We start from the raw sequence: 25,087 nt of genomic DNA on the forward strand, positions 1-25,087 counted from the left end.
AACAAAATGCATCTGGAGAGTCAGCATTCCCAAGCAAATATAACACAGACACACTCTCTACCCCCAGCTACCTTAAACAGACATTTCATTAATAAGGCGCAACAGGTTGGATCCTATAAAAATTGCATTAGTAATCTTCCCCTTCACCCAGTAGCACCTTGTGACCATTATAAAGGCATTGTCAAGGGTTGGGGGCCCTCACTGACAAAATCCCATGTGGTCTGGGTGGGCTGCAGTGGCAGGGGAATCTGGCAAGATCATCCCTCCTCTCTTCCATCAGCAAAACATATGCAGGATCCAGCTCATTACATTGTTCTGCATATGAGAGCCTATGCTTCAGTCTCTCGGACAAGGGCTATTTATCAATCGGTAGCATTCTGTGATTGTAGCAGAAATCCTTGTGTGAAATTCTTCAGAAAGAAATTGCTGGCCTTTTGTAGTCCACATAGAACCACACCATCATTACCATTTAGGGTTTCCAGGTCCCCTTACCTTGCTGGCAGGGGCCTTTGGGAGGCATTCTGGGGGGTTGGGTGGGAATGTCCCCCCCCATGACGTTTTGGGCCACTTCCAAAAAAAATGTCATTTTGGGGTGGGATTAACCCCCCCACACCAGGCAGCTGGCCGGCGGCAGGGAAGCTTGCTCTAAATCGGGGGATCCCCCACCCCAGACCGGGGAGCTGGGATCCCTGTTACATTACACAATGTAACAATAGGGAATTTTTAAAAACCACTAAAAGGAGAATTATATACCCCTAATGAGAAGAGATGGTATAGAATGGAAGGGGAAAATACATTGTTAAGTGTTGTTTGTATTTCAATACCTTCAGCATATGCATATTTCTAAGCATTAAATCACCAATCCGTTGATAATCTCCTTTTGTGGGAGCATTTGACCGTCCTTCCCTGTAATCAGGAGAGAACAAAAGTTATGATTTAGTTCTGAACCCCTTTCTGTGTTCAGTTAAAATGTTTCTTTGATAGCAACAAATAAAATAAATTATGAATTATGACTCCATGGGCAGCTTCCAAACAAGAAAAAAAAATACTAGTATTAATAATATTTATTTATTTATTATATTTATACCCCCTCCCATCCTGCGAGCAGGCTCAGGGCGGCTAACAAGGCGGTACCAAGTACCTAAATGGCGTACCATTAAAACAGTAGCATCATCATACAGTATTACAAATGTTGGTATAACAATTAAAAAGCAGGCATTAAAATCAATACAAGAATTTTAAAAACTATAAAAACAACTGTATCTTCAAAACAACAAATTAAACCTAAGGGGATGGTAAGAAATCAACCAAAATCTGGAGAAAATGTTAATGTTTTCACCTGGCTCTTAAAACTGATCAGACTTGGCATTTTAGCTATAAGCAGTTCTCTGCAGCATACTAGCCAGCTAATGGAAGGGAAAACAATCCAGCATTCATAAGGAGTTCACAAGAGATTTCAGTCATCTAGGCACAGTGGGGGGGGGGGGCACTTTTTTTTTTAACTCTTACATGTGGCATATAATGTAAAGCACACACAAAAAGAAACTGATTTCAGAAAAAATTGTTTTGTTTAAGAATGCACAGGAACATCAGTGAGTTGCCACTAAGGTTGCCAGTTCTGGTCTGGGAATTTCCTGGAGATTTTGGGGGTGAAGCCGGGGGGGGGGTCTGGAGAAGGGAGGGACTTCAGCAAGATATAATGCTGTAGAGACCAACTTCCAAAGCTGCCATTTTCTCCAGGGGAACTGATTTCTGTCACCTGGAAACCAGTTGTAATTCTGGGAGATCTCCAGCCACCATCTGGAGGCTGGCAACACTTGAGGGACCAGTTTTATCAGATCAAATGGTAACTTCTGGAAAACACACCACTGTCTTCTTGATTGCATGCTCCTCCTCCTTCACTTCCAGGTAAAGCTCACTCTGGAAACAGGTCCTATGATCTCATTGGAACTTTTAGAATTATTGCATCTCAATGCTGGGCTGTAGATCAATTCTAGTAGGAGCTTAGGGTTGCCAGGTCACCTTGCCATCATGGTGGGGGCATATGGGGGCTGTTCTAGGGGTGGGTGGGACATCTTGTGTGATGTTGGTGATGCAATGACATAACTTCTGGTTGACACCATCACGTCAGTGACACTACACACAATGCTCTGGTTTTTGGGCAAAACTCTATGGTCTTTTTGCCTTCAAAACCATAGTTTGCCCAAAAACCAGAGCATCGTTGCGTGAGGTCCCCAGCGCTCTGATGTCACCTGGCAGTGATGTCATCATGTTGGGGATGTCACATGGTGGTGTCCCTGTTTGGGGGTGGGGTTCCCCCCTGCTGGCAGCAGATCAAAGCCCCCAAAAGCAGGGGAAATCCCGCTGGGACCTGAGGGCTAGCAACTCTATTGGAGCTTCTGGGGTTGACTTCATGAAAAAACATGCCACAAATATAAGTAAATATGTCCAGTAATCAGAGAAAGGGACTTCATCAGTGACCAAGGAATTCCAATAATTCCAATATTTACCTGCACAATGCTGTTAATGCTTACCAAAGTGCTAGTCGCTGCTCCAGTTCTTTGAGAAAACCTCTGTGAAACTCATAAATAGGGTCTATGTTAGAGAAGAACAAGGTCATAAGACCTTCAGGCATGGCATTCTCTTTGACAACTGCACTGCGGAACCACTGCAAAAGAGAGAGATGGAGAGAGAAAGAGATAAGAAACAGGTGTTTGACTCCTTTTTTTTTTGAGCATCCACAAAGTGAGAAGAACTGAAGAACTCAGCAAAACATACAAGGGCATTTCAAAAATATTAAGCCAGTTCTTTGGCAGAGGACATATTCTTTAAACGAGACCTTTCTGAGAACATATTTCAAATCATAGCCAAGTGTAATGCAACAGTACATGCCTTCTGCTCACAATATCTCTGATAAAAGGAACAATCAGGGTTCTCAAAATATGAAAATACTGCTGATAGATGGCAGTTTATTCATTCTGTTGCAGTAATCATCCAAATGTGGACATGTTTACTCTCAAAAGAACAGAACCAGTTAGACTCAACAGTAGGGAATTTAGATCATGAGATGTTTCTGGTGCAACCATCACTGCTGGACAGAAACCTTCTGTCATTTACATATTTTTGTTGTAAGAAAAAATAAAAATTTACAGTGTTTTAAATAAACCTCAGCAAGTATTGAACTACCATGAGAGGGAAGAACCTTGAACAGGGATCACACAGGCATCATGCTTATTTTTATTATTTACTATATTAGTTAGTTGCTTTTCAAAATGTTGGGGTCATACAACAGATCAAAAATCCACCATCACGAAACTTCAAAACAGCATACAACAGATTTAAAAGTCCAGAATCCCATTAAAACGCCATTAAAACCGACTTCCGGTACGGCGTTGAACCTGGCGGGCGCGTTCGCGCTTCGCTGCGACCTTTCGTGGCTCCTAGGAGCCCCCCAGTTCGCTGGGAAGGCTTCTCCTAGCCCCCCTGGAGGGGGGGTTAGCAGCAGAGGGCTTGCGGCGGCCCCACCCCGAAATTCGGCAATCAGGGGGGTGTCCGCCATTGCCCTGAAGCGGGACTGCGGAACGGCGGAGGCAAGGTTTTTCCTATGCCTCCTTAAACAACGACCATTCGGACTTTTAATGTGGTGGATATTATCTTTTTTTTGGACTTTATTTTCCTTATCACACGGTGGATATTGGTTGGTGAGCACTATCTACGAAAGGGATTTTTACCGTCTCCTCTGCGGACTCCCCAAAACGGTGCAGAAAATTGGCCGGAGAGGCACAAGGGGATTGAGGAAAACAAATGTCAAGGGGGTAAGAACCCAATTTATCTGGAAATAATAAATTTGTGGCATGGCAAAAAAGATAAAAGATAAAAGAATTATATGCTTCAGAAACGCTAAGGAGCTTATTTTCTACAAAAAGTACGTCCACAGCTGAGTGAGAAAATGAGTGAGAAAATGGCGGCGGCGTCTATATGTGAGAAAGTGTTGTTGGATCTTAAAGAGGAACTCAGGTCGAAACAATTTCAAAAATTGTTGGCAGAAGAAATAGGCAAAGCATTGCAATTGTTATGGGAGAAGTCTTTTAGAAACCCCCAAACTTTTGGTGCAGAAGACAGAGATAAGGAAGAGCCTATCCAAGAGCTAATTCAAGGTTCACAAAGTCAAATTGGCTCACAGGAGACTGTACTGATAGGAGAGCAGCAAGAAACACAGCTTAAATTGCAACACTCACAGACAGAAGGAGGGTCAAAGGAAGCAGCACGGACAATCGGTCTTTTGGATAATGGAGAAAAACCAAAAAGAAAAGAGACAAAAAAGTTAGCTGAGGGGAAATTCAATTATATAAGTTAAAATCAGCCTCTTTTACGTAAGCCAGACTGAATGGTTAATAAATTGAGTTAGAAGTTGAATTTTATTTTATTTTTAGTCTCTATTTTTATTTTTCAGAACGAACTAAAGATAGATATGTGTGGTTAGTTGAAAGCCAACTTACTAGAGTGGACTGCCATAATTGAAATAGGAAAAAGATGGGATAGGATGAATTTTACTAGAAGATTAAGGTGTTATTGTGCCAATTGAGATAAAATTGACTTGGATGCAATGGAGGTTAGAATGTATGATATTAATTGTTGAAAAGGTGTAATAATGGTAGTAAGTGTAGAAGAATTTACCAAAAGTCAATGAGATGAATCATGTATTTCCCAGTAGGTTTTTTACTTTAATCCAGACTAAATGGATTTAAATGGGTTAAAAGATAAATTGCTGGATGAATGGTAATTAACAATCTGAGCAATATAATATATTGTGGTTAACAGGGAACTTTAAGGACTATGAATTTGTATTAAACCAAATTAGACGATCAATGTGATAAGGAAAGAATAAGAGGTGGTATAGTGTGGGTGGGTGAGGGATGTTTGTGTATGCGTTTCTGTGTTTCTGTTTTGTAGTCATGGTTTTGGGTGTGCCCCACTGATGTTTCAATCTGAGGGGATGTTTTGTTTTGTTTTATTGTTGAAAATCAATAAAAAAATTATTAAAAAAAAACGCCATTAAAACCACAAAATTAAATAGATAATGAAATGATTAATTCAAGTAGACAAACAATATATTTGTTAAAGATCCATCAGGAACTGAAATTAAGAACTGTCAATTAAAAGTCTTGGAGAACAAAAAAAGAAAGAAAAGAAAAAAAATCACTCCTTAATGAAATGCCTATAAAGAGCAAAATGAATCTCCCGGGACAGAGAATTCGAAAGCTCTGGGGCAACTACAGAGACAAAAATTCCAAGGAAAATTTAGAAAACTAGTAAAGGGCCAAAAGTTAAAATTTTAAAAGTTAAAATTAATATTAATCAAATAATTTTTTATTTCTCCATAAAGCATTCCAGTTTTGGTCCTATATCAATTGCTTACTGCCTTACAAGTGTAACAGGGGATTTGTTGCAGGTTGTATTCTGTACTATTTGACCTCTGAAGAAGGCTCTTGTGGGCTGAAACGCGTCAGGTCATATATGGTTCTTTCTGTGCATTTGGTACTTTAATTATTTTATGAGGCTTTATTTGGGCCCCTACAAGGTTTTAATATGTTTTTGAAATAAACACATGTACTTTTGTCTATACCTATTGATTTTTATTTTTTTTGACCCTTTACTAGTTTTCTAAAATTCCTTCGGAGGCTTTTGCTTGGTTGGTTTAGTTTTTCTTCCCCTCTCTTTGTGGGTGCAACTGCAGAGAAACCTTGCTGCATGTGGAGACCAACCCGACGTCCTTGCAAAATAGAGCTTTAAACAGGACCTCCCCAGTTGATTCCACTGTACTTGGGGGGGGGTCTGTATTAGAGCTTCTAAGCTCCCACCAGGGGTGGGCCATCCCTCACCCCCAGTTCCAGTTGACTGCTGGCATGGACGACAAGACGGGGGGGAAATTAAATGGCTATTAGGCAACTGTGATGTCACTTGGAGGAAAAACCTGAAAATTACATCATGCTGCTATATAGACCATGGTTGCCTAATGACCCCCTTTCCCTCCCCCCATCTCCCACTATGATGTCATGTTGCTATATAAACCAAAGATTGCCTGGCAACCCTGGTCTATATAGGAATAGATGCTCTGAGAGCTATACTGGGCCCAAGTCCAACAGGCCATAGCCAATACCTTAAACTAGGCCCAGCTGATTCAATATTGTTGCAGCATATTCACATTTGATCATATGAACAGGTCTAGCTGTGATATTGTAGTAGGTAAAGTTTCTGTTGTAAGCTACTTTGGGTCACCATTGGGGGGACTCTGGGGGGGGCACTGTCAGCATGATGCATTATGTCACTTCCAGGGAAAACATGGAAATGATGTCATATCTCTGCAAGAATTGCTAGAAACTCTATGGTTTTAACATAGATATTCTAGTGATTCTTATAGAGGTATTGCATCACTTCCAGGTTTTCCCTGGAAGAGACATAACACCATTATGCTCATGACTATTTTTCACTTTATTTAAATTTTTCTTCTGCGGGGGGGAGGGGGGGGAGATCTTTTGCCCTTAGCAGGCAAATGGCAAGCCTTGTCCCCACTGGACATGGTATAAATAAATTAAATAAATAAATATTTAAGAGTAGACCTATGTAGAGTGCATTACAGTAGTCTAATTCATTGATCAGCAGGTCATGGTAATAATGGCAAAGTTTTGGTCCTCCTGTAAAGGCAAACCAGCCAAACCTAAGGCCTCACCACTATCTGGGATATAAGTTATGAAGAAGCAGGGTCTGTAGTTTGCAGAGGAAATGAATAATTTTTCTAGATAAACAGATGCAGATACAGCAGCACAAATTCACCAAAAAACAAGCAAGAGGCTACAACAGCAAAGACAGAGGGACAGAACAATCCTCATTAAAGGATGCGAGAGCTGGCTCATAACAACAGTGATCAGGCTTAGTGAGTTGGATCTTAGAGCACCCTTTTGCTGTGAGGTGCCATCATTGTTGCAGCAAGACTCTTGCCTCCATAGCAGCAAGACACCTCTGTTAGTGGAAGGGAGTTCTTAGATCCAACCTGGAATCTCTTTAAAGAATTAGACTGCACTGAGAGAGAAAACTAGGAACACAAACAACAAAAGACCACAGTTTGCAGTGCAGACAGCATTCCCTCCTTGCAGGAAATCCGCAGCAGATCACAGAGGAAAAAACAGTTGATTCTAACAGAGCCTCACGCAATACTGAATACAACTCCCTTCAAAGAAAAAAAGAGGTTAATTAAATGACTTACTACTGTTAGGACTTCAAGGTCTTTTAAATAAGTTCGTTCGGTAGCAAGGATTTCTTTTGCAATGAAATATGCTTTGTCTGCTGGATATCGCTGAAAGAAACAAGGAAATCCCAAATAAATTGAACAGAAATGTTTCTTATTAACCATGAACTTGGTAAGTCTCCTAAAAACATCTGGATAGAGCAATATAGTGGACAGCTGAAACCATGGGCTTGTGCTGTGAATGTTGGATGAATATGGATACTGCCTATATTCTTTGAGAATCTGTATCCTGAACCTGAACAGTGAACCATTTGGGTTTGATTCACGTTTATTCAAGATGGCATTCAATTAATTTTAGTTCTTCTGCCTACTGCCAGTTTTAAACTATTTATTTTAAATTATTGGTTTTATGTATTTTATTATGTTTTATTACCAAATATACTGTAAACTTGAATTCCTGTAAGATAGAAAGGTGGCTAATAAATGTTTTAAATAAATGAACAAATAAACAAACCATATCTTGGTCATGATCTAGGGGTTGGACCACTTCATGCAGGCTTCCTTATTCACCTAAGGGGCCAGGTGCAACACAGCCTTCCACCTTCCCTCTACTGTGTGGGCACGGGAGGGGGAAGGCCTCAGGAATAAACGGTGCTCTAACTGTGTGAAATGGAAAACAGTAGCCATGTTTCTCTGAGATTGCCTGTGCAGATGCGCACTGATTTGAGATTTCCATTTCTTGGCCGCATTTAGTATGACGGAAACAGAAGTGAGATAACTGGAAGCCACAAAGTGACTTTTTAACCTCAGATAGGCACTAGACAACTCTGCATCTTACTACAAGATTTTTGATACACACACACAGACACAATGTTTAGTTTCTGTGGAAGAATAACAAAAAAGGTCAGTCCTAAATATTCCTTGATTTGTTCAAGTGTAACAGAACTGAAAACTTTCCCCAGGTGTACTTGAAATGGTGAGGTGATGGGGGGGGGGGGAGAAGATTCTTAGCTGGAAGGCTAATTCTCCTCCTGTTTTGATGTATCATTTCAGGACTTTTGTTCCGTATGATTTCACAATTCATCATGATTTCCTAATCAATATTGCTCTTAATGGGTAAAACTTGCCAAAGGCTTGAGCTAAACATCCTTGATAAGAGGGACGACTCCCCACCAGCCCCTCAAGAAAGGTGCTGTGAAAAGATGAGAAGCAGTTCTTGAAAAGGGATGTATGGTGCATCATCAGACCTACAACTCTAGCAAGGGTTATAACAAGGGCTATAACAAAGGGCTGAGACTTCTTATATTTTCTTTAATTAGAGCTGATGTTTAAATAGTTGCACCTGTTCCCTGTAAAGTAGGAACACTGATGTCTTGCAGATAAATGAAGACGTTTAATAAATTCCCGACCAGAAAGGAAACTGGTAGAACAAAGAGGACTTGCTCCTTTTAGCAGTTTAAGCTACTTACAAAGTACTGTGTATTTATGTTACTACAAATATGTTGTTGGCAAAGCCGCATAGTAATGCTGTGTGAAGCACTTGACAGCATCCTTTACAGCAGGGCCACCATAAGGTTTCATTATAAGTATTCAGCACAGAAACTGAGAATCACATCATGAGCAGAGTCAACAATCTCTCTCCTCTTCCTGCCTTACCTTGCGTCTTGCTTCCTCCTCCTCTTCTGCCCTGGCGCCACCAACATCACTCAGGACAGGGCTCAAAAGAGGCGATGAGCCTTGGGCAGCTGTGTTCATATTCACGTGAAATGGAGGGTTCAAGGTTATTGGATTTTTCGTTGTGAAAGATGACAGCTGAGGGCCTAAGTATCACATTAAAAAGGAAAGTTGGGGAAGGGAAAGATTTGTTTTTAGTATTACAATAGTTATATAGCAGATGCACATGTGCACTTGCAAAGAAAGCAGTCTTCACAAAGAGCAGTGTTTTACTGGATCTCAAAACAAGCAAGAAGTTAAAGATTTTTGAACAAATGAGAGGTGTAGAAACTACCAAAAAATCCCTGTACCATATGGAATATGTCAGGACCACAATATAATGCTTTGGGAGTTACAGTTTTATAATATATCTTATACCTTTTCAGAATACAGTATAGAATACTCTTGAATATAAACAGAAATTAGGAAGACATGAATAGGAAAGTTTTCCAAATCTGGAGAACAGCTGACTTCAGAAACAGGAAATATGCTGAAGAATCAGAGACCTCAGAATGCGTTCCTTTCCTAACTCTAAAAGTGTTTAAAAGAATTCTGTGCTCAACCATCCACCCTACATACTATTTTTCCTTGGCCTTGAAACCATATTAAATCATTAACTGGGTGGAGACAGTTCTCTCATCTGTCGAGTGGCATTCAGGGTGTGTCCGAATAGGCCACAGAAACCAGATAATTGTCATGCAGCAAGCATCTCTCAGGGGGAGGTGGGGAAAATGACAGACCATATTTTAGCATGATTACAGTTCCTGAGCTAAGAGAAATGTTCCATTTCTCCTAACCTATCCTCTGAAACAAGCAAAAACAATTACAACTTTGAACAAGCAAGAGCCATTCTGTAGACAGAAGAACAAAATTCAAGTTCAGTAGCACCATAGAGCCCAAATTATTTTTCCAGGGTATCCTCTTTTGAGTGTCAAAGCCCACTTGGTCAGATACAAATAGAGTGACAGGAGGCTTCTTACCTTTAACATGTTGAGCAACTAACTCCTGGGGCCTTACTTTTTCAGGCAAAGATAGGGAACAGAGATTATAGGAGCCCTGTTCACTTGTTACAGTGGATGCACTTTGCACATATGTGCATACATTTGTTTGTGAGAAAGAACCAATGTTCATTCACTTTACAAATGAAAATGGGGATCAGTACCTGGGTAAATGTGAGGTTTAAATCACACATTCAGCCATTCATGTGTTTAATGTAACATGAGAATTACTCAGTACCTGTATAAAGAAAAATCAAATGTACACTGTACACAGACTATACAGGCATTCACTGTAACTTGTGAACAGGGGCTAGAATGCCTTGAACAAGCAGGGAATCAGCAGCACAGTGGTGCTTGCACACTGGACCATATTGCCACAAGCCTCTACGCAGGCTGTTAAATGTCATTGTTCACTTCCAAACGCAACACCTGCACTTCAGAAGGTTCTTGGAATTTATATAATGCTGACCCCCCCCCCCCCCCCAAAAACCTCCCTTTCTCCCCTGCCCTTCAGAAGGTTCTTGGAATTTATATAATGCTGACCCCCCCCCCCTCTCCAAGAATCTCTCATTCATTCCCATGGTAAAGCAGTCTGCAGAGAGCAGCACTACAGATGGCTCCTGCATTGACAACACAAAATGCTCCCACAGATCTATGGCCACTCCCACTCCAAATTCCATTCTATGCAGTCTCTGCAAAACAGCATTAACCTTTGTGCTTTGTCCAACTTTATTTACTGTTGCAAGTGGCCTATTTAAAACACTTTTAAAAGTTGCAAACGGTCCTAAAACGTCCACCCAAAGTGATCCTGTGGCACAAATAACAGACACGCAGTACTTTCCCTATATTTATCTTAAAGCAGAGATTAAGAAAAGCTGGAGAACTAGTTGCAACCCTTCTGCCCCACACTATCAAAAGGAACTGATTGCTGTTCTTTTGACTCAGGAAGCAAAGCTTTTTTAAAATTCATGAAGGCAGGATGGAAAGGGGGAGGCAATACGAAAGGGGGAGGAAGCTGAAGTGCATGTGTTCACACTGACTGACTAACTTCGGAAGCTAAACATTGTTACACTTAGTAACCTGGAAGAGATTCAGAACATCAGGGATGAAGTTAACTATTAACATCCTTCGGCCAAATCGCAACGTATTATTTCAGCTCATGCGGCCCCCCCCCTTTCCAACTTCTTAGTAAGTTCCACAGTGCAAGAATTTATTGGCATTTGTTCCTTGCAAGGAAAGCAGTTTATGAGAAATTTGTTTTAATGGACAAGTTCAATACAAAGAAAAGGAATCAATGTTTGTAAAATGAACATCAGTTTGCAACTGCTATTGCAAGCGTCTGTGTTTTTTCTTTTAAATAGAAAATTAGTTTCTCCTCATGGTTAAAAACAATGCGCCATGGAGATGCTGTTTGGGATTTACAGGGCAAGGTTGTCTTTTCTTTGTGTGCACATGGGTGAGATATATAGAGACTGCACACTGAAGATGTGGCCATGGGAAACACTGTTGAAAAGAATCTCCCCCTCTAGCATGTACATTAGCAAAAGTTGTTTTGTTGCTGAAAACTGCAATACACATCACCTCTTAACTGAGGCTTGGGTGTTTGCTTTTTTTTAAAAAATAAGTCACTAAGTTAGGATGCTGCACTTTTTATTTAAGTAAGCAAAAACATTTGTATCCCACCTCTCTGCTCAAGACCCTCAAGGTGGCAAACAGCTAAAAAGACATTAAAAATGTATGTATGTAAAAACAGTTAAAACAAATGAGAGCAATCAGAAAATGCCAGATGAAAGAAAGACAATGATGGAAGCCAAGATCAAGAAGGCCCCTTTCTTGAGGAACCACCACTCTAGCCTCAGATTATGGGGGAACTTGAACCACAGTCCCTGAAGATGATCTTGTATGTTCATATGGAAGTAGGTTATCCTTAAGGTATGTAGGTCCCAGTCCACTTGGGGCATTAAAGGTCAATTACAGCACAAGGATAGTTTTGATAGAAATGATACTCCTTTCCAGACCGGGGTGACAGTGACAACGACGACACAAATGAACTGTGCGTTTGGAGTCTGAGCAAAAAGCCACAGGATGTGTAGGTATAATGGAAGCTTTAGAAACCAGTGTCTGGTCTTCATACTTCCAACTCCAATTTCACAATATGCTGCAATGTTCTTTTTTCTGTCTGCAAAGATCCACAGAGCATGTGAAAATTGCACTTCCTTTGCCCGTCAAGCTCCTGTGCTGTCACAAAGAGAGGATCGTACTTCCAAGGAGGAATTTCATATAGCTATGCATTGGTGGAACCTTTTATTATCCACATAATGTATATCCCATATAGCTTTAATAATTCATTTTACAAATGTACCTGTTAGCAAGTAAAAAGTAACAAAGAATATTTAAAATACTTGGTAATCTGAAATTAATATTTTCCTTCAGAGGAAAATCTCACCAATACCACAGATTAACAGCCCTGTACTCTACAAATTACAAGGATGTTTATAAAATGTAATTTTATAATATTTTTAAATTTTTCATACTGGTGTTTTCAAATGCTGATTCTTGTATGTACAAGCACAAATTTTTCAAAAGGCTTGCAGTCATATAATTTTTCATTAGAAACTGATAAGATGGCAATTTATATAAATACATTTAAAGATGCAGCAAAGCAGATCTTGACCTCAGAATCAATACTATGCACTCCCCAGGGTTGCCATTAGTGAACACAGAGCTAGACACTATGTCGAGATTTCACCCCCGGGGCCAACTCCAAACCTACGTAAGTCTAAGAACAGTATGGAGATAAATATAACTGAAAAGGATGCAGAGTTTAGCACAAGCCATGCATTGTGAACCTCTTGGCGTATATAGAATGAAAACATGGGCATTAAATAAAGCCTTAATTTTAAAAATGATTGATTTTAAAAGATTAAGCAAGTTTCCTTAATGTGCCTCTGCTCTGTCGCAGTTCCATAAAATGATGCACCCACAATCACTAGTTGCTGCTGAAAACAGAAGGTTATGTAGCTGTTTACTGTATATGTACAATCTCTTCTTTCAAAAAGAAATGTGATAGCTTCTCAAAAAAAACCAAAAAACAGTAAGAGCAAGCATTCCAAGCCCACACATGGCCTAATACCAAAAAAACAAACTCAGAATCCAAAGTTGCAAATATGAATAACTTCCTCCAGAATAGTTGAGACGTCTGCCTTAAATGAAACATTTTAAAACACTATTTTGAGCAGGAATCTATTTTCCATTATTTTTCTGTGTTCAACATATATCAGAAGTTTCACAGTCTACCAGAGCACCAATATGATTTTCTCAGTTTTCTTTGGTTGTGTGTGTGTTTTATGGTAATAACACTTGTCTCACACCTTTAGCACTGGATGTTTCTACGTGGAGCTTTTGCTCTAGTTTGGGATCCAAACTGGGGTGGGTGGGTGAGGGCAGTGGCAAAGGCACCCTCATCTCCCTTCAGGGGTTTCCCCCTGCTTTTCAGTGATCGCTCTGTCAAACCTGGCTTGATAAATCTTTCTGGAAAGAGGACAAAGTATATTTGCACACTATGTGGACAGGAAGGTGTGCGTTTTTGGAGCCCTATTGACATTTGCACTATTTCCCTTGACTTGGCCTGTGGCTGTCATTTCCCCTGCCATCGTTTTAGTCTTTTAAAAAAATGGGCAGTTGCTAGATCACTACAGCATTACCATGCTATAGTGATCTGTTACCACAGTCTGCTAGTTTCCCTAAATTTCTAGCTGTCATTTTAAAAAGTTTCTAACTTTCTTCATTGCAGAAATATAAGGGGGGAATGAATCTCTGTAACAAAAAGGGCTAGAGACTTTTTTCCAAAATTAAAGGTGGGGATTCAAGGGAAATTAGTTAATCATTGCAGTGGGTCATTATAATGCTATAGCAACAGAGCAATTGATTTAGAAAAAACTCTGAAAAAAATTCCTATGGGGGGCAGATGCCATTGGGGCTGAGGTAAGGAACATCTGGGAAAACCTGTAGTGTGGGTGCTCTGTTGCCACTGTTAGTGCCTCTGCATTCATAGTAGCAATGAGAGCTATGTGGAGAATAGTTGCTGTGTAGATGCAGCCATCATTTTACTTTTTTAAAAAAATCCTTCCAATGCAAAACCATATTATTTTAGAACTATACTTGGTGCACATTTCAGATACTCCTGTTTATATATAGCATTCAACTTTCTAAAACCACTCAATGGACAAATCAGTACTAGCCCACATCTTCTAATGTGATTGTAACAGTCAGTCATTGGGATCTTGACCAACCTGAGTCCATGAACTCCAGCTCTTCATCATATATGTGTATGTGTGAGAAACAGAAAGACACAGTAGTATAGATTCAGAAATCTGCTATTTTTGTCATCTTTTCAGTTTCTTAATAGGTACCAATTTTTTTGCCTGAATTGTAACTATAGAAACAATACCAAATACTGGTATAATGTTGTGGATAACAGCATGAGTTGTAAGTCTCTGGCTCCAGCCTAGTTCAACCATAGACTTAACTTCATGACTTTGCACAATGCACTCTCTCTGTATCACCACCCATACGGAAAAAGTCCAGTAGCACCTTAGAGACTAACAAAATTTATGGTAGGGTTCTTCCATTATTATAGTGACTCACGAAAGCTCATACCCTACCACAAATTTTGTTACTCTTTAAGATGCTACTGGACTGTTTTCTACTGCTAGACAGACAGACTAACATGGCTACCCATCTTGATTTACACCCATATGTAAGACATTAGTGGCCTACTTTTATGTAACTTTTCAAAGGATGACTACATTATTATGTAATATACTTTGAGATCACTTTAAGAACTATTTAAATACTAAGCATCATTATTTACTTGACTGAACACAGGACTAGATTCAGTAACTTAACTGTAAAAACTGTAAATTTTCTAAGAAGCCCATCTACCATTCACAACAAACCTCAACAATAAAGCTTGATCTAGACATAAAACCCCCAAAACTTTCAACCAAAACTTTAATATAATACTAAGGGTGGTAAGAAATTTCAAATTTTATAGTTTGTGGGACTTGCAAAAAGAGGTAACAGGTTGTATTCTACCACTCTAAGGTTGCAGTCACACATACCAGAAAAACTGGGGGTGGGGGGAGCAAGGCTATTTCCTCTGGAGGAATTTGACCCGCAGTTGCACGATCACACCTCCCTTTGAAGCTGTGGGCGCAGTCCATCAGTGTGTGATTAGATGCAACTGTGGGTGAGTTGGGGGGGGGGTTGTGCCGTTTTTTCCCCATGCGCTTAACCGAGGGATTGATGAATCGCACCACTGCACCAAGGGCTCTCTATAGAGTTTGCAATGATGTGCATACTGTGAAGGGGGGGGGAAACAACAGCATGGAGCTGGGATGGCATAATCAGACCATCCCAATGCCTTGAGAGCGTGCTGGAGCGATCAGACATGGGAAAGTCTATCCATAGCCTGTCGCAACCTGTTTACTACCAGATTTCCCCCAGTGTCTTTTAATTCCGCTTCTGCGGCAGAGCAGAATGGGTTGCCAATGGCTGCGGGATGCTTCCCAGATGATGTTGTCTGATTGCGCCCTTTAAATCCGCCCAGCATTCGCACCTATGTCGGGTCTAATTGTGTGTATGATCGCAGGCTAAGTATGGAGGCCCTTCCTCCAAAGAAGGGTCCATGCTTAGCTAAGGAGAGTGCCAGGATTCACCCTCTAATCTAAATTTCCCCTCTAAATTTAAAGGCCCTAATATTGTTGTACATTAAAGTGTGTGCACAAAAGATAAAAACCACTATTGTCAAGATTCCCTCCCCATCAACAGCAACTTTACTGTAAAAGCTAATCCAGAATTTACTGCCTATTTCTAGCCCTAAATTCATTTCATGTAGATGTCACAGTCTCTTCCTATCAGAGTACCTGGTCTTTATCATGAAAAGTACTTTATAGCTAGCCTGATGCTCCTCTATGGCTGCTATACATGCAGTGAGAAAGACAAACACCAAAAACGAATCAGTGATGAAACAATAGTCTCACACTCTTCTGATTTTCTCACTTTAAGTGATACATGTTAACACACTTTAGGAAACTGAAATAACACTGTGGTGTGCATAAAAATATTAAGGGGCATATCTACTTTACCTGTAATTACAGGTGTTCAAGAGCTAGTTCAGTGCATTCCTATTCAAAGAACACAGCTCTTCAGCATGGTGGCACAATATCAAAAGCTATTATATCAAAATCCTACAGAGAAAGGTCCTTAAAGTAGAGGACATCAAGGCTGTGAAATGCTTTTGAAGGTTATTTAACATTATGAAGAGATAACTGTGTTTCCGCAGTTTTATTTGCCCTGAGTTCAATGCTGTATGCTTTTTTCCTTGTGTCCTCACAGCATCATGGTGCATGATTTACCTGGCTTTTCCCCTACCTTTCTCAAATATGCTTTACTCCAAAGCTTTGGGAAAGATCACAGCAAAGCCTGGGTGGAAAAGTTCAGATTTTCATGGTCCTGCCCTCACAGCAGTCATTTCTTCTCCCTACTGCAGGAGGGGTTTCTTTTTTTAATTGGTGATTTACAGAGGTCATTTCGGGGGGATCACGGGGGATCGCAGTTCCCCTGGGTGAGGTACGGGGGGCAGGGCACATGACGAAGCCCCACCCCCTGCTTCCGGCCACCCTGCTTCCGGCCCTCATTCAGCCAGGAGGAGGCAGGAGAAGAGGGAGGGTAGGTTTCTTCCTCCCTGCCTGCCTGGGGCCAGGGAGGGCCTTTGCGGGACTTCCTTGCACTCCCGCTGGCCTTGCAGGTCCACCGCCAGGCCCCTCATGGGGCTCGGCAGTGGAGCTGCAAGGCCGGTGGCGGCGGCTGGGACCGTTGGGGGCGGGGTGTGTGGCCTTATGACACACTTCCGGTGATGTCAGGGGGTGTGGCCTTATGACACACTTCCGGTGATGTCAGGGGGTGTGGCATATTCTAATGAGTTATGCTAATGAGTTCCCCTAGCTCTTTTTCTACAAAACGACCCCTGGCGATTTAATCGCTTTATAGCGGTATACCATTATACCAAAATAGGCATAAGTTTTTCTAAATTCTCAGCATTAAAAAAAAACAAATTGCTTCGCTTTCCTTGCAGAGGTATATGAGAATAAAGCATCTCTCTGAAATGAAATGGGCTAGAGGTTTACTTTTATTTTTAAAGGAAAACTAGAACTCAGAGAATCCAATGCAAACAAACCTGATTCAGAATAACAGTTGTTGATTTTTGATATTGTCACTAACCTGTATCTAACCACCATAATCACATAGCCAGTTTTGCCAAACAGGTGGTGGCCGTGGATTTCAAAGTAAAAAGATGTAAATATAGGACTACAAAGAGGCCACAGGGGAGTGCTGCTGCTACAGCCTGAATTTGTGTGTGTGTGTGTGAGAGAGAGAGTTTAAGATGTCTGAATTTGTGTTCAGAAATCTTCTCTTTGGATTGTTCCCACATAAAAAAGACACAAAAAGACACACACAAAATAAATCACTCACTGAAAAAGGTCCATGCCATCCAAAGAGAGAGGGCAGGTTTTGCAGGAGAAAGAAAAAAGTACTACTCCCATTTCAGTTAAGTCATAATAATTTTAAGACATCTTTACACTTACCTGCATATTCCCACATGAAAGTACACATTATTTTACCTATAAAGGTCAAAGTCAGGACAAAGTAGTAATTCCTCCTGCCTGTTTGTACTTTTTACTTGCATGCCTTCATTTATTCTAATTCAATCTAAAAAAAGCTTAAGCATGACACACAATATAAAATTATTCAAGCTTTGCAAACAGAATTCTCTTTTAGACAGCTTGGTAGTTCACTACCTTGGCAGTATGGCGAATAATGAGTTGGATTCAAAATCCTCTCATGGAATAATATTTTTGGATCCAACCATCTATTCTATTTATAGTCTGGTGCTTAAAATGTTACTGTGTTTGTCTTAATGTAGCACCATATACAAACTAGCACCTTTGATGTTTCTTATTTTTAGCCAACATTAAATATATTTGCAATTAGTGCAAAACATAATATTTAGGCAGCATCAACCAAAAAAGTGAGGTGTTTCCTTCATTGATCCTATGGATTTAGTTCTGCTAGCAAAAGAACCTCTTGTGTTAGGGGTAGGCACCTTGTGCTGGAGGAAGGTGTTACAATTAGTGGAACAAATCCATAGGATCCAACCCTGAAAATAATGCCCTATTGCAGAGAAAACTGGTTCAAAAATTCTCAGTTATATTCCATGGCAAGTTAAGTGGTTTGAACAAAAATGGCTACTCTTCTAAACATTAAATAGCTAATCATGAAAAAGCAGCCAAACCATACCAGTAGCAGCTATTGTGGGTAGGGGTCTATAAGCAAGAAAAATAAAAGCTAAGCGCATATATTTTTGTTCATATCAAATACTTCCTCAGTTTATTGTATAAACAATTTTAATACTCAGAATTAGTACAAATTTGAACAGAAAACAAAAGTGTATAAAACAATTAATTTAAACATTTAATGTATTAAAATGATCATAATCGAAAAGATGTATAAGAAATTCCAGCTCCCAGAACTGTGGTTATTTCCTGAATATATCAGCACCAATTTTGTTAAGTTGCTGCCCAAGACACAAGTCATTTAGACTAATTTGAAAATATATGTCCAATAAATTCTGAAGGCAATCTTCTGCAGTATATGAATACAGAGAATCCATATTTTTTGGAGATGTGCCTAATATAACTGAAGCTATGATTATACAATCAATATGGCAAATTTACAAAATGGTAATTAAGTTACCCCCTACATTGGTTTGAATTACCAGTGAACCACAGATTGCAAATGTAGGGAATACTTTTTATTAAGTGGATGAACCCTCTAATATTCCACAAACAAAAGTGATCAATTTATACTACATCTTAAGTTAAGCAAAGAAATGAAAAAAATCACATTATGCATGCATGCTGAATAAATTATATGCAGCATTTATTGGGGGTTATGTTAAAGAGTGAGTGATGTGGGAGTTAGTATTATAACCTTTGCTTTAAAAGCCTGAAACATTAAAACTTGCAAAATGACAATAATGGGAATGAATTACCAACAGGTAATTAGCTAATGCCCTTCTAAGGGCTTATTATACATGTACCACCTATACAGAATGTGTGTGACAGGAATGTCATTGTAATTTAAAGATTAACACACTTTAAAAGTGAATCTGAACGCAAGATCTCCTTATTTAAGGCAATTAATAAAATATAAAAGTGATTAATACGCAATCAGATTATTTAAACAGGTGATATTTTTAATTCTACCAAGGTTATACTCCACAAATTACATATAGTCGATTCTGCGAAAGTGTATGATTGTTGAGTACAGAACCACTCAACTCTATTTCATCATTCACCTCACCTCCAGTAACTACACCCTCAGACCTGAATGATTTCTTATGCTTTTAGATGGGTCAAAATATTGACTGTTGTTATTAAAATCAGTTATAACTTTATTAAAATTAGTTAGATATTTCATACTATCTCCCTCTGTACCATAAAGTGCAATCAAATACTTTGTCACTGTACAATGAAGCTAAACACAATTATATAGATATTGCTGCCACTATGAAAGTAAGTAGCCATTATGTAAGTATCATTCATCTCTTTCACCCAGCCTCACTAACAGAGAAGCGATCATTGGTCACTTACTGTACTCTGCTATTCACATGAACAGCACTAAAATAGAAGACCAGAATGCCAAGCCAAGCTTTACAGACAAAATTAATTTGCTACCAGCGATTATGAATTTGTTAGTGTAAGTTGATAGCAAGTTCCAAATATGAAAAACTTGGTAAAGTTCAGACTATTGCAAAATCTATTAGGATGAACAAATAATGGCTTCTGTAGCCTGTCTGGCTTGAGACAGAACAAATGCTGGATTACAACTTTCTAAGAAAAGAAAGGTAATCAATGGCCCTTAGAAGGGAAAAGACTTCTCTTGGGAAAAGACTTTTCTGTATGATTATATACATTCATGGCCTTCCATGATGCCCAGAGAGAAAGTCTGAACCTTTGGTTTCTTAACAGCATCTCAGTCCAGTATTTTATTGGCCACTCTGCCATTCAGATACCAACAGAGTAGATAACTTTATCAAACATTTCCTTTCAGCTATATGTCAGTCCAAATTTTTGCTTCACAACTTGAGGGTTAAGATGTTACGAAAAGAATTCTTTTTAATCATGTTTTACTAAGAATAACTAACAGGTTTAATCAAATTTCACTATGAATAATGAACATATCCAAAATATGAGATCTATTTCGTACTGGAGATGTCATGAATTTGATATGTTAACAGTAAGAATGTAACTTTTGTTTTAAAAGGCACTTAAATTTTAAAGATAAGAAGAAGGAAAAGATCTTACAAATGAGGTTGCTTTAAAAAGAATAGATAATGACCCTTTGAAAAGCCTTTCAGAAAGTTATCAAAGGTTAGTATTTCCAGGCCCTTGTGAAAATTATATCCTAAATTTGAACACTCACATATTTATTTTGTTTATTTTATGCAGGTCTTAAAGAGGTTCTACTCTACAACCTACTCAGCAGGAGACGTTAACAACGTAAGATTACCAAACACTTCTTTTACATTGTATTTTGAAGTGAACTGGCAGGTTCATGTCTTGCCTGTGAGAAAACACGCCATATTATCTCAACATATTAGCCACAGGAGCTATCTGCATGATCTACATGTGTGTATCAGAGTTAGCGGATTGTGACCAATGGCATGTAGCCTACCATTCCCCTCAGCAACGTTTGAAGACCTCTTCAAACCTATGGGGCCCTCCCCTTCAACTTAACTGACTCTTCCCTGACCAAAAGAGTAACCTAATTTGGATTCTTTTTTTTTTTTAAAAAAAATACAACATCCAAACCTTGTTCTCTGTGGTATGTACTATATTATTTAAGGTACCACCAACTGAAATAGAAACTTATCTAAACAGTAAATATATTCAAGCCTCTTCAGTCATTACAGCTATTGTAAAAACTGGTAGCCAAAGCGTATAATGTCTATAGAATGGCTCAAACAGAGCAGAATGCCAACTAAATTAGCAAGTAGTCCAAAGGTAATCCTTCCATTACCCTGAGCTATACATTGGCTTAGAACCCTCTTGGAATTTCTGCACAAACATAGGGGAGGAGGATTGTAGCCTATTCCCCATCCCACAGCACCCCAAATGGCTCCCTACAGAAGGTGGGGGGACTGGCAGAAGTCACTCACACACATATAAAAATTCTAGACGAGATCCAAGCTACTAAGCAGATTAATGTAACAGAAGTTTAAGTCAAAAGACTTAGAAAATGGATCTCATATACTTATCAGGAAACTAGACCAACAGATTTGCTAATTCTCTACCACCATAGCATGGTCTTCCATACCATCTTTAATAAGAGTCATGTTACACGCCATCTTCCAACTGGAGACTTGTGCACGTTCACATTCTTCTAACATTCATAAGGTCACTTCCTTTAAAGCAGCACTTCAAAGTAAAAGCTGCAGCATTTTCCTCCAGCATTTCTCCTACTTCTAAACAATATTTTTTCCTGTTGTGTGACTGATTATATTACAATAAAACCTCTGAGAAAAACATAGTAATGAGCCAAGTGCCTTCTCAAAAACTGAGTGCTATTTGCAAAATGCACCTTCTTTCAGAATTCACAGTGATAACCTGCTTGCATGAGTATGTACACAGGTTCTCTAAAATGTCACTTCCATTTTTATCCTTGGGGCATGCAGCAAAGCTTTTTGTTTGTTTGGCATAGACTGGAAGTATTTCAGTGACAACTCTTCTCTATGTCAGACTGAATTCAACAAAGCCTGGTGCAAACAAAAGTCAGCTATGGTAAATCACCCTTTGTCTCAGATGTACTAGCTACCTTGAGAGGCTAACAAATTTATAATACATTACATATTAGTGAAATTATAGTGGATTGTATATACCATGGGATGTCTTCCAACTAACAAAACTTATCTATGGTACCTTTGGGGGGACAGCTAGAGTGTGTAAGTTTGAAACTATCTACATTCTGCATCTGTTTTAAATCCTGATTTTAGACAGCATAAATGAATGTGCCATATTAATCAAAATCTTAATGGCTTGCATGTGTTTTTTCTAATTTGTCTTCTTGGGCAAGATTCTTCAGATTATTATGAAAATCAAGACTGAAATTCTCTCCAGTAGCTTGAGCAAAGGGATTGCTGAAAAAGAGGTTTATGTCCAATGGGGCGGCAGTTTCAGAATCCCATGAGTCATCAGTACTGCTAGAATCTTCTGTAGTGGTAGGTGGATAGCTCAGTTGTTCCAGCTGGTCAATAATGTCAGTGAACTGAAAGGCTGAGCTGGATTCAGAGCGAACTGAATATGCTGGAAAGTTCACCATAGAACTAGCTTCAGAATGATTAGCTGAGCTGTAACTGTGCAAAAATGATGTACCATTTAATGCCAAATTGTTGAGAGAGCTACTTTCGGAACGGTTGTTTATTAATGAACTAGTTTCAGAGGGACTCAGAAGACTCTGCATTCTGCTTGCCTGAGCTTTAACTTCAAATAATTCTGAAGTATCTGACGGCTGCTCATTCCCATTGAAATCACTTTCTCCTTCAAATTCAAACTCATCTTCCATGTTCATATCTACTGCTTCTATGGAATACCTGTCAGGACTTGACTGAGAAGATACCATGTTTTGTTGAAGATTTTCTTTAGTTAAAGCAGGAGAGCCTGAGAGATGTCTGGAAAGAGCCTGAGAGAGACCTGATTCCTGTAAATCTAAACCATCATACAAATAAGAAAATGCTTCAGATCCTCCAGCAAAAAAGGAAATCTCTGCTGGATCATCATCAATGAACTCCTCTGAAACCTGCAGCTGGGAACTAACCAGTTTTGAAAATGGGACAACCCTACCCTGGGGCTGATGCTCTCTAGCAGCTATGGGCACACCCATGGTAATGTCATCCTCATCATTGTCATTCTTACAATTAACCCTATTTGCTTTGCCACACTTCTCTACTGCTACATCTAAATCATAACCACTCTCAACCCCAGGACAAGTGGGGCTGCAGTTTCCTGCAATATTACAAAACCCAACACCTTGGAATGTCTGGAGTACTGGTGATCCAGGTTGTTGTGCCACTTTCTTCCCAGTTTCTTCTGATGGCCCACTATTTCCTTCTGCTGTTGAGCTTCTTGTATTTGATATTCTGGATTCCACAAAGAAAGGGTTGCTCTCTGTGAAAGTGGGCACACTTGCAGTATTTGTGGATAATATATTATCCGAATGGAAGGAGGCATATGTACATGCATTAGGCAATGGGACTTTTAATCCTTCTGTAAAAGAGACACTCTGGAAGGGGAAAAAAAGAGATTGTTATTAGATAACGTGTGCTTGGACTGACAAATAAATTTGTATTAAGTTAATAAATTGAGATACTTTATTGAGAGGTCCATCACATATGCTTTGCAAAAACAAATTTAAAATGTCTAGTATAAGCCAACAGAGAGTATATTGAGATTTATCCTCACCAGTGGAAAGCATTACTATAACACATGACTAAGACAGATATATGAAGGTGGGTAAACACATAGCTAAATGTATTATGGCAGCTATCAGATTTTACTTTAAGCAAATGTCTCTAAGTGCCCATTTAAATGGCTAAGACTACTTGGAATCACATTTAGGTAAGTAGGCAAGTAGTTCACCATCAAATCTGGTTATACTATCCATTCCCAAGCATATTCTCATGGAATAAGCCCTCTTTCACCACTTTCCCTTATGTTAAGATAATCTCTGCAAGCAGAAACGCTGTATATGCTTCCATTTTTATCATTTAATTAGTTTAATTCTGGAAGTCCAGAATTACAGTCCAGTTGGTTAAGAGAATCAAAATATATTATTATAGTTCATTAAAATACAATATGTATTAATTGCAGTGGTTACTGGATTCACACACTGTAGGAAACTTTAGATAAAATCTATCCACTTAACCCCACTTTTGTTGCAGTTCAGTCGCACAGTCGAGTCCGACTCTTCGCGACCCCATGGACCGCATCACATTTTTAAATTCTAGCTGTATCTGAAGAAGTTAACAGTGACTTATGAAAGCTCATACCCTACCACAAACTGCGTTAGTCTTTAAGGTGCTACTGGACTCTCTTCTACATTTTCAAAGATCAGTTTTCAATTCATGCAAGACCATATTACAACCAATGTGGTGCCAATGGGTGCGATGATGCCTACTGAAACCTTTCCTGGCACCCAGCAAGTGTTTTTAGAAAGCAGGTGGGACCAGATGGGGGTTTTGTCCAGCAGGCCTTCTCACTGGCCCTGGAGATCTGATTGGCCATGAAGACTTTTAGAAGAGTTGCTTTGGGAGCAGCTGACACCACAAGGATCTTCACTCCATGACTGAAGGCAAGCTATTTTGTTTTAACAGATCCTCTACTTGAAATGGTGAAATGTTACTATTAGAATTATGCATAACCTCACTCCCTGACATTTTGTTCTTGGCTCTGCCCCCTGTGGTGGCCATTTTGTGACTGCACCTACCACCCTCTGTCAGAATTCCAAAGATGCCTGCAGAATCAAAAAGATTGGAGACCCCTACTGTATCTGTTGGTAACTCACATTAGTGGATAAGGTATGTTCTTTTTAACACCTTAAGATAACACCTTAACATAAAAAACATGGATGGTATAGCCACTTTAAGTTCTCTTATTTATTAATTAAAAGAATGTCTTGCTCTCTATGGTATTTTATAGGCTAATAGTAAATCTACCAAGAGATACCTGTTACTGTATGAGTTCATACTCATAAGTGATGGGTATATGTGCACAGATGAACTCAAGACAGTGGAGGAACACAATGGAGGAAAAAATTAATATAAAGTTGAGGTCTAAACACAAAAATAAACACAAAGAAAAAATTCTGATAGTTGACGTGTAAGATGCAGCTTCAAAATACGATCTCAATTTAATAGGGCATCAAAAATAAACATTAACCAATTGCAATACCTACAGGATAGTCATTCGCTGTTAAAAAGCATCCATGAATAACATTATATATATATATA

General features: G+C 39.3%; 1 protein-coding gene across 1 annotated transcript in view; it reads right to left on the minus strand.

The window, feature by feature from the left end:
- FARP2 (FERM, ARH/RhoGEF and pleckstrin domain protein 2) overlaps positions 1-25,087 on the minus strand; it is a 113,729-nt gene that overhangs the window by 16,248 nt on the left and 72,394 nt on the right. The window contains exons 13-17 of the mRNA XM_015416084.1: positions 23,109-23,361; positions 8,903-9,066; positions 7,265-7,354; positions 2,535-2,668; positions 825-906 (exon numbers count right to left, since the gene is read on the minus strand). Of these exons, the coding sequence (XP_015271570.1) occupies positions 825-906; positions 2,535-2,668; positions 7,265-7,354; positions 8,903-9,066; positions 23,109-23,361 (723 nt within the window). The remainder of the gene's footprint in view (positions 1-824; positions 907-2,534; positions 2,669-7,264; positions 7,355-8,902; positions 9,067-23,108; positions 23,362-25,087) is intronic.

This window comes from Gekko japonicus, unplaced genomic scaffold, assembly GCF_001447785.1.
Source record: "Gekko japonicus isolate JY-2015 unplaced genomic scaffold, Gekko_japonicus_V1.1 scaffold300, whole genome shotgun sequence".
Lineage (NCBI taxonomy): Eukaryota > Metazoa > Chordata > Lepidosauria > Squamata > Gekkonidae > Gekko > Gekko japonicus.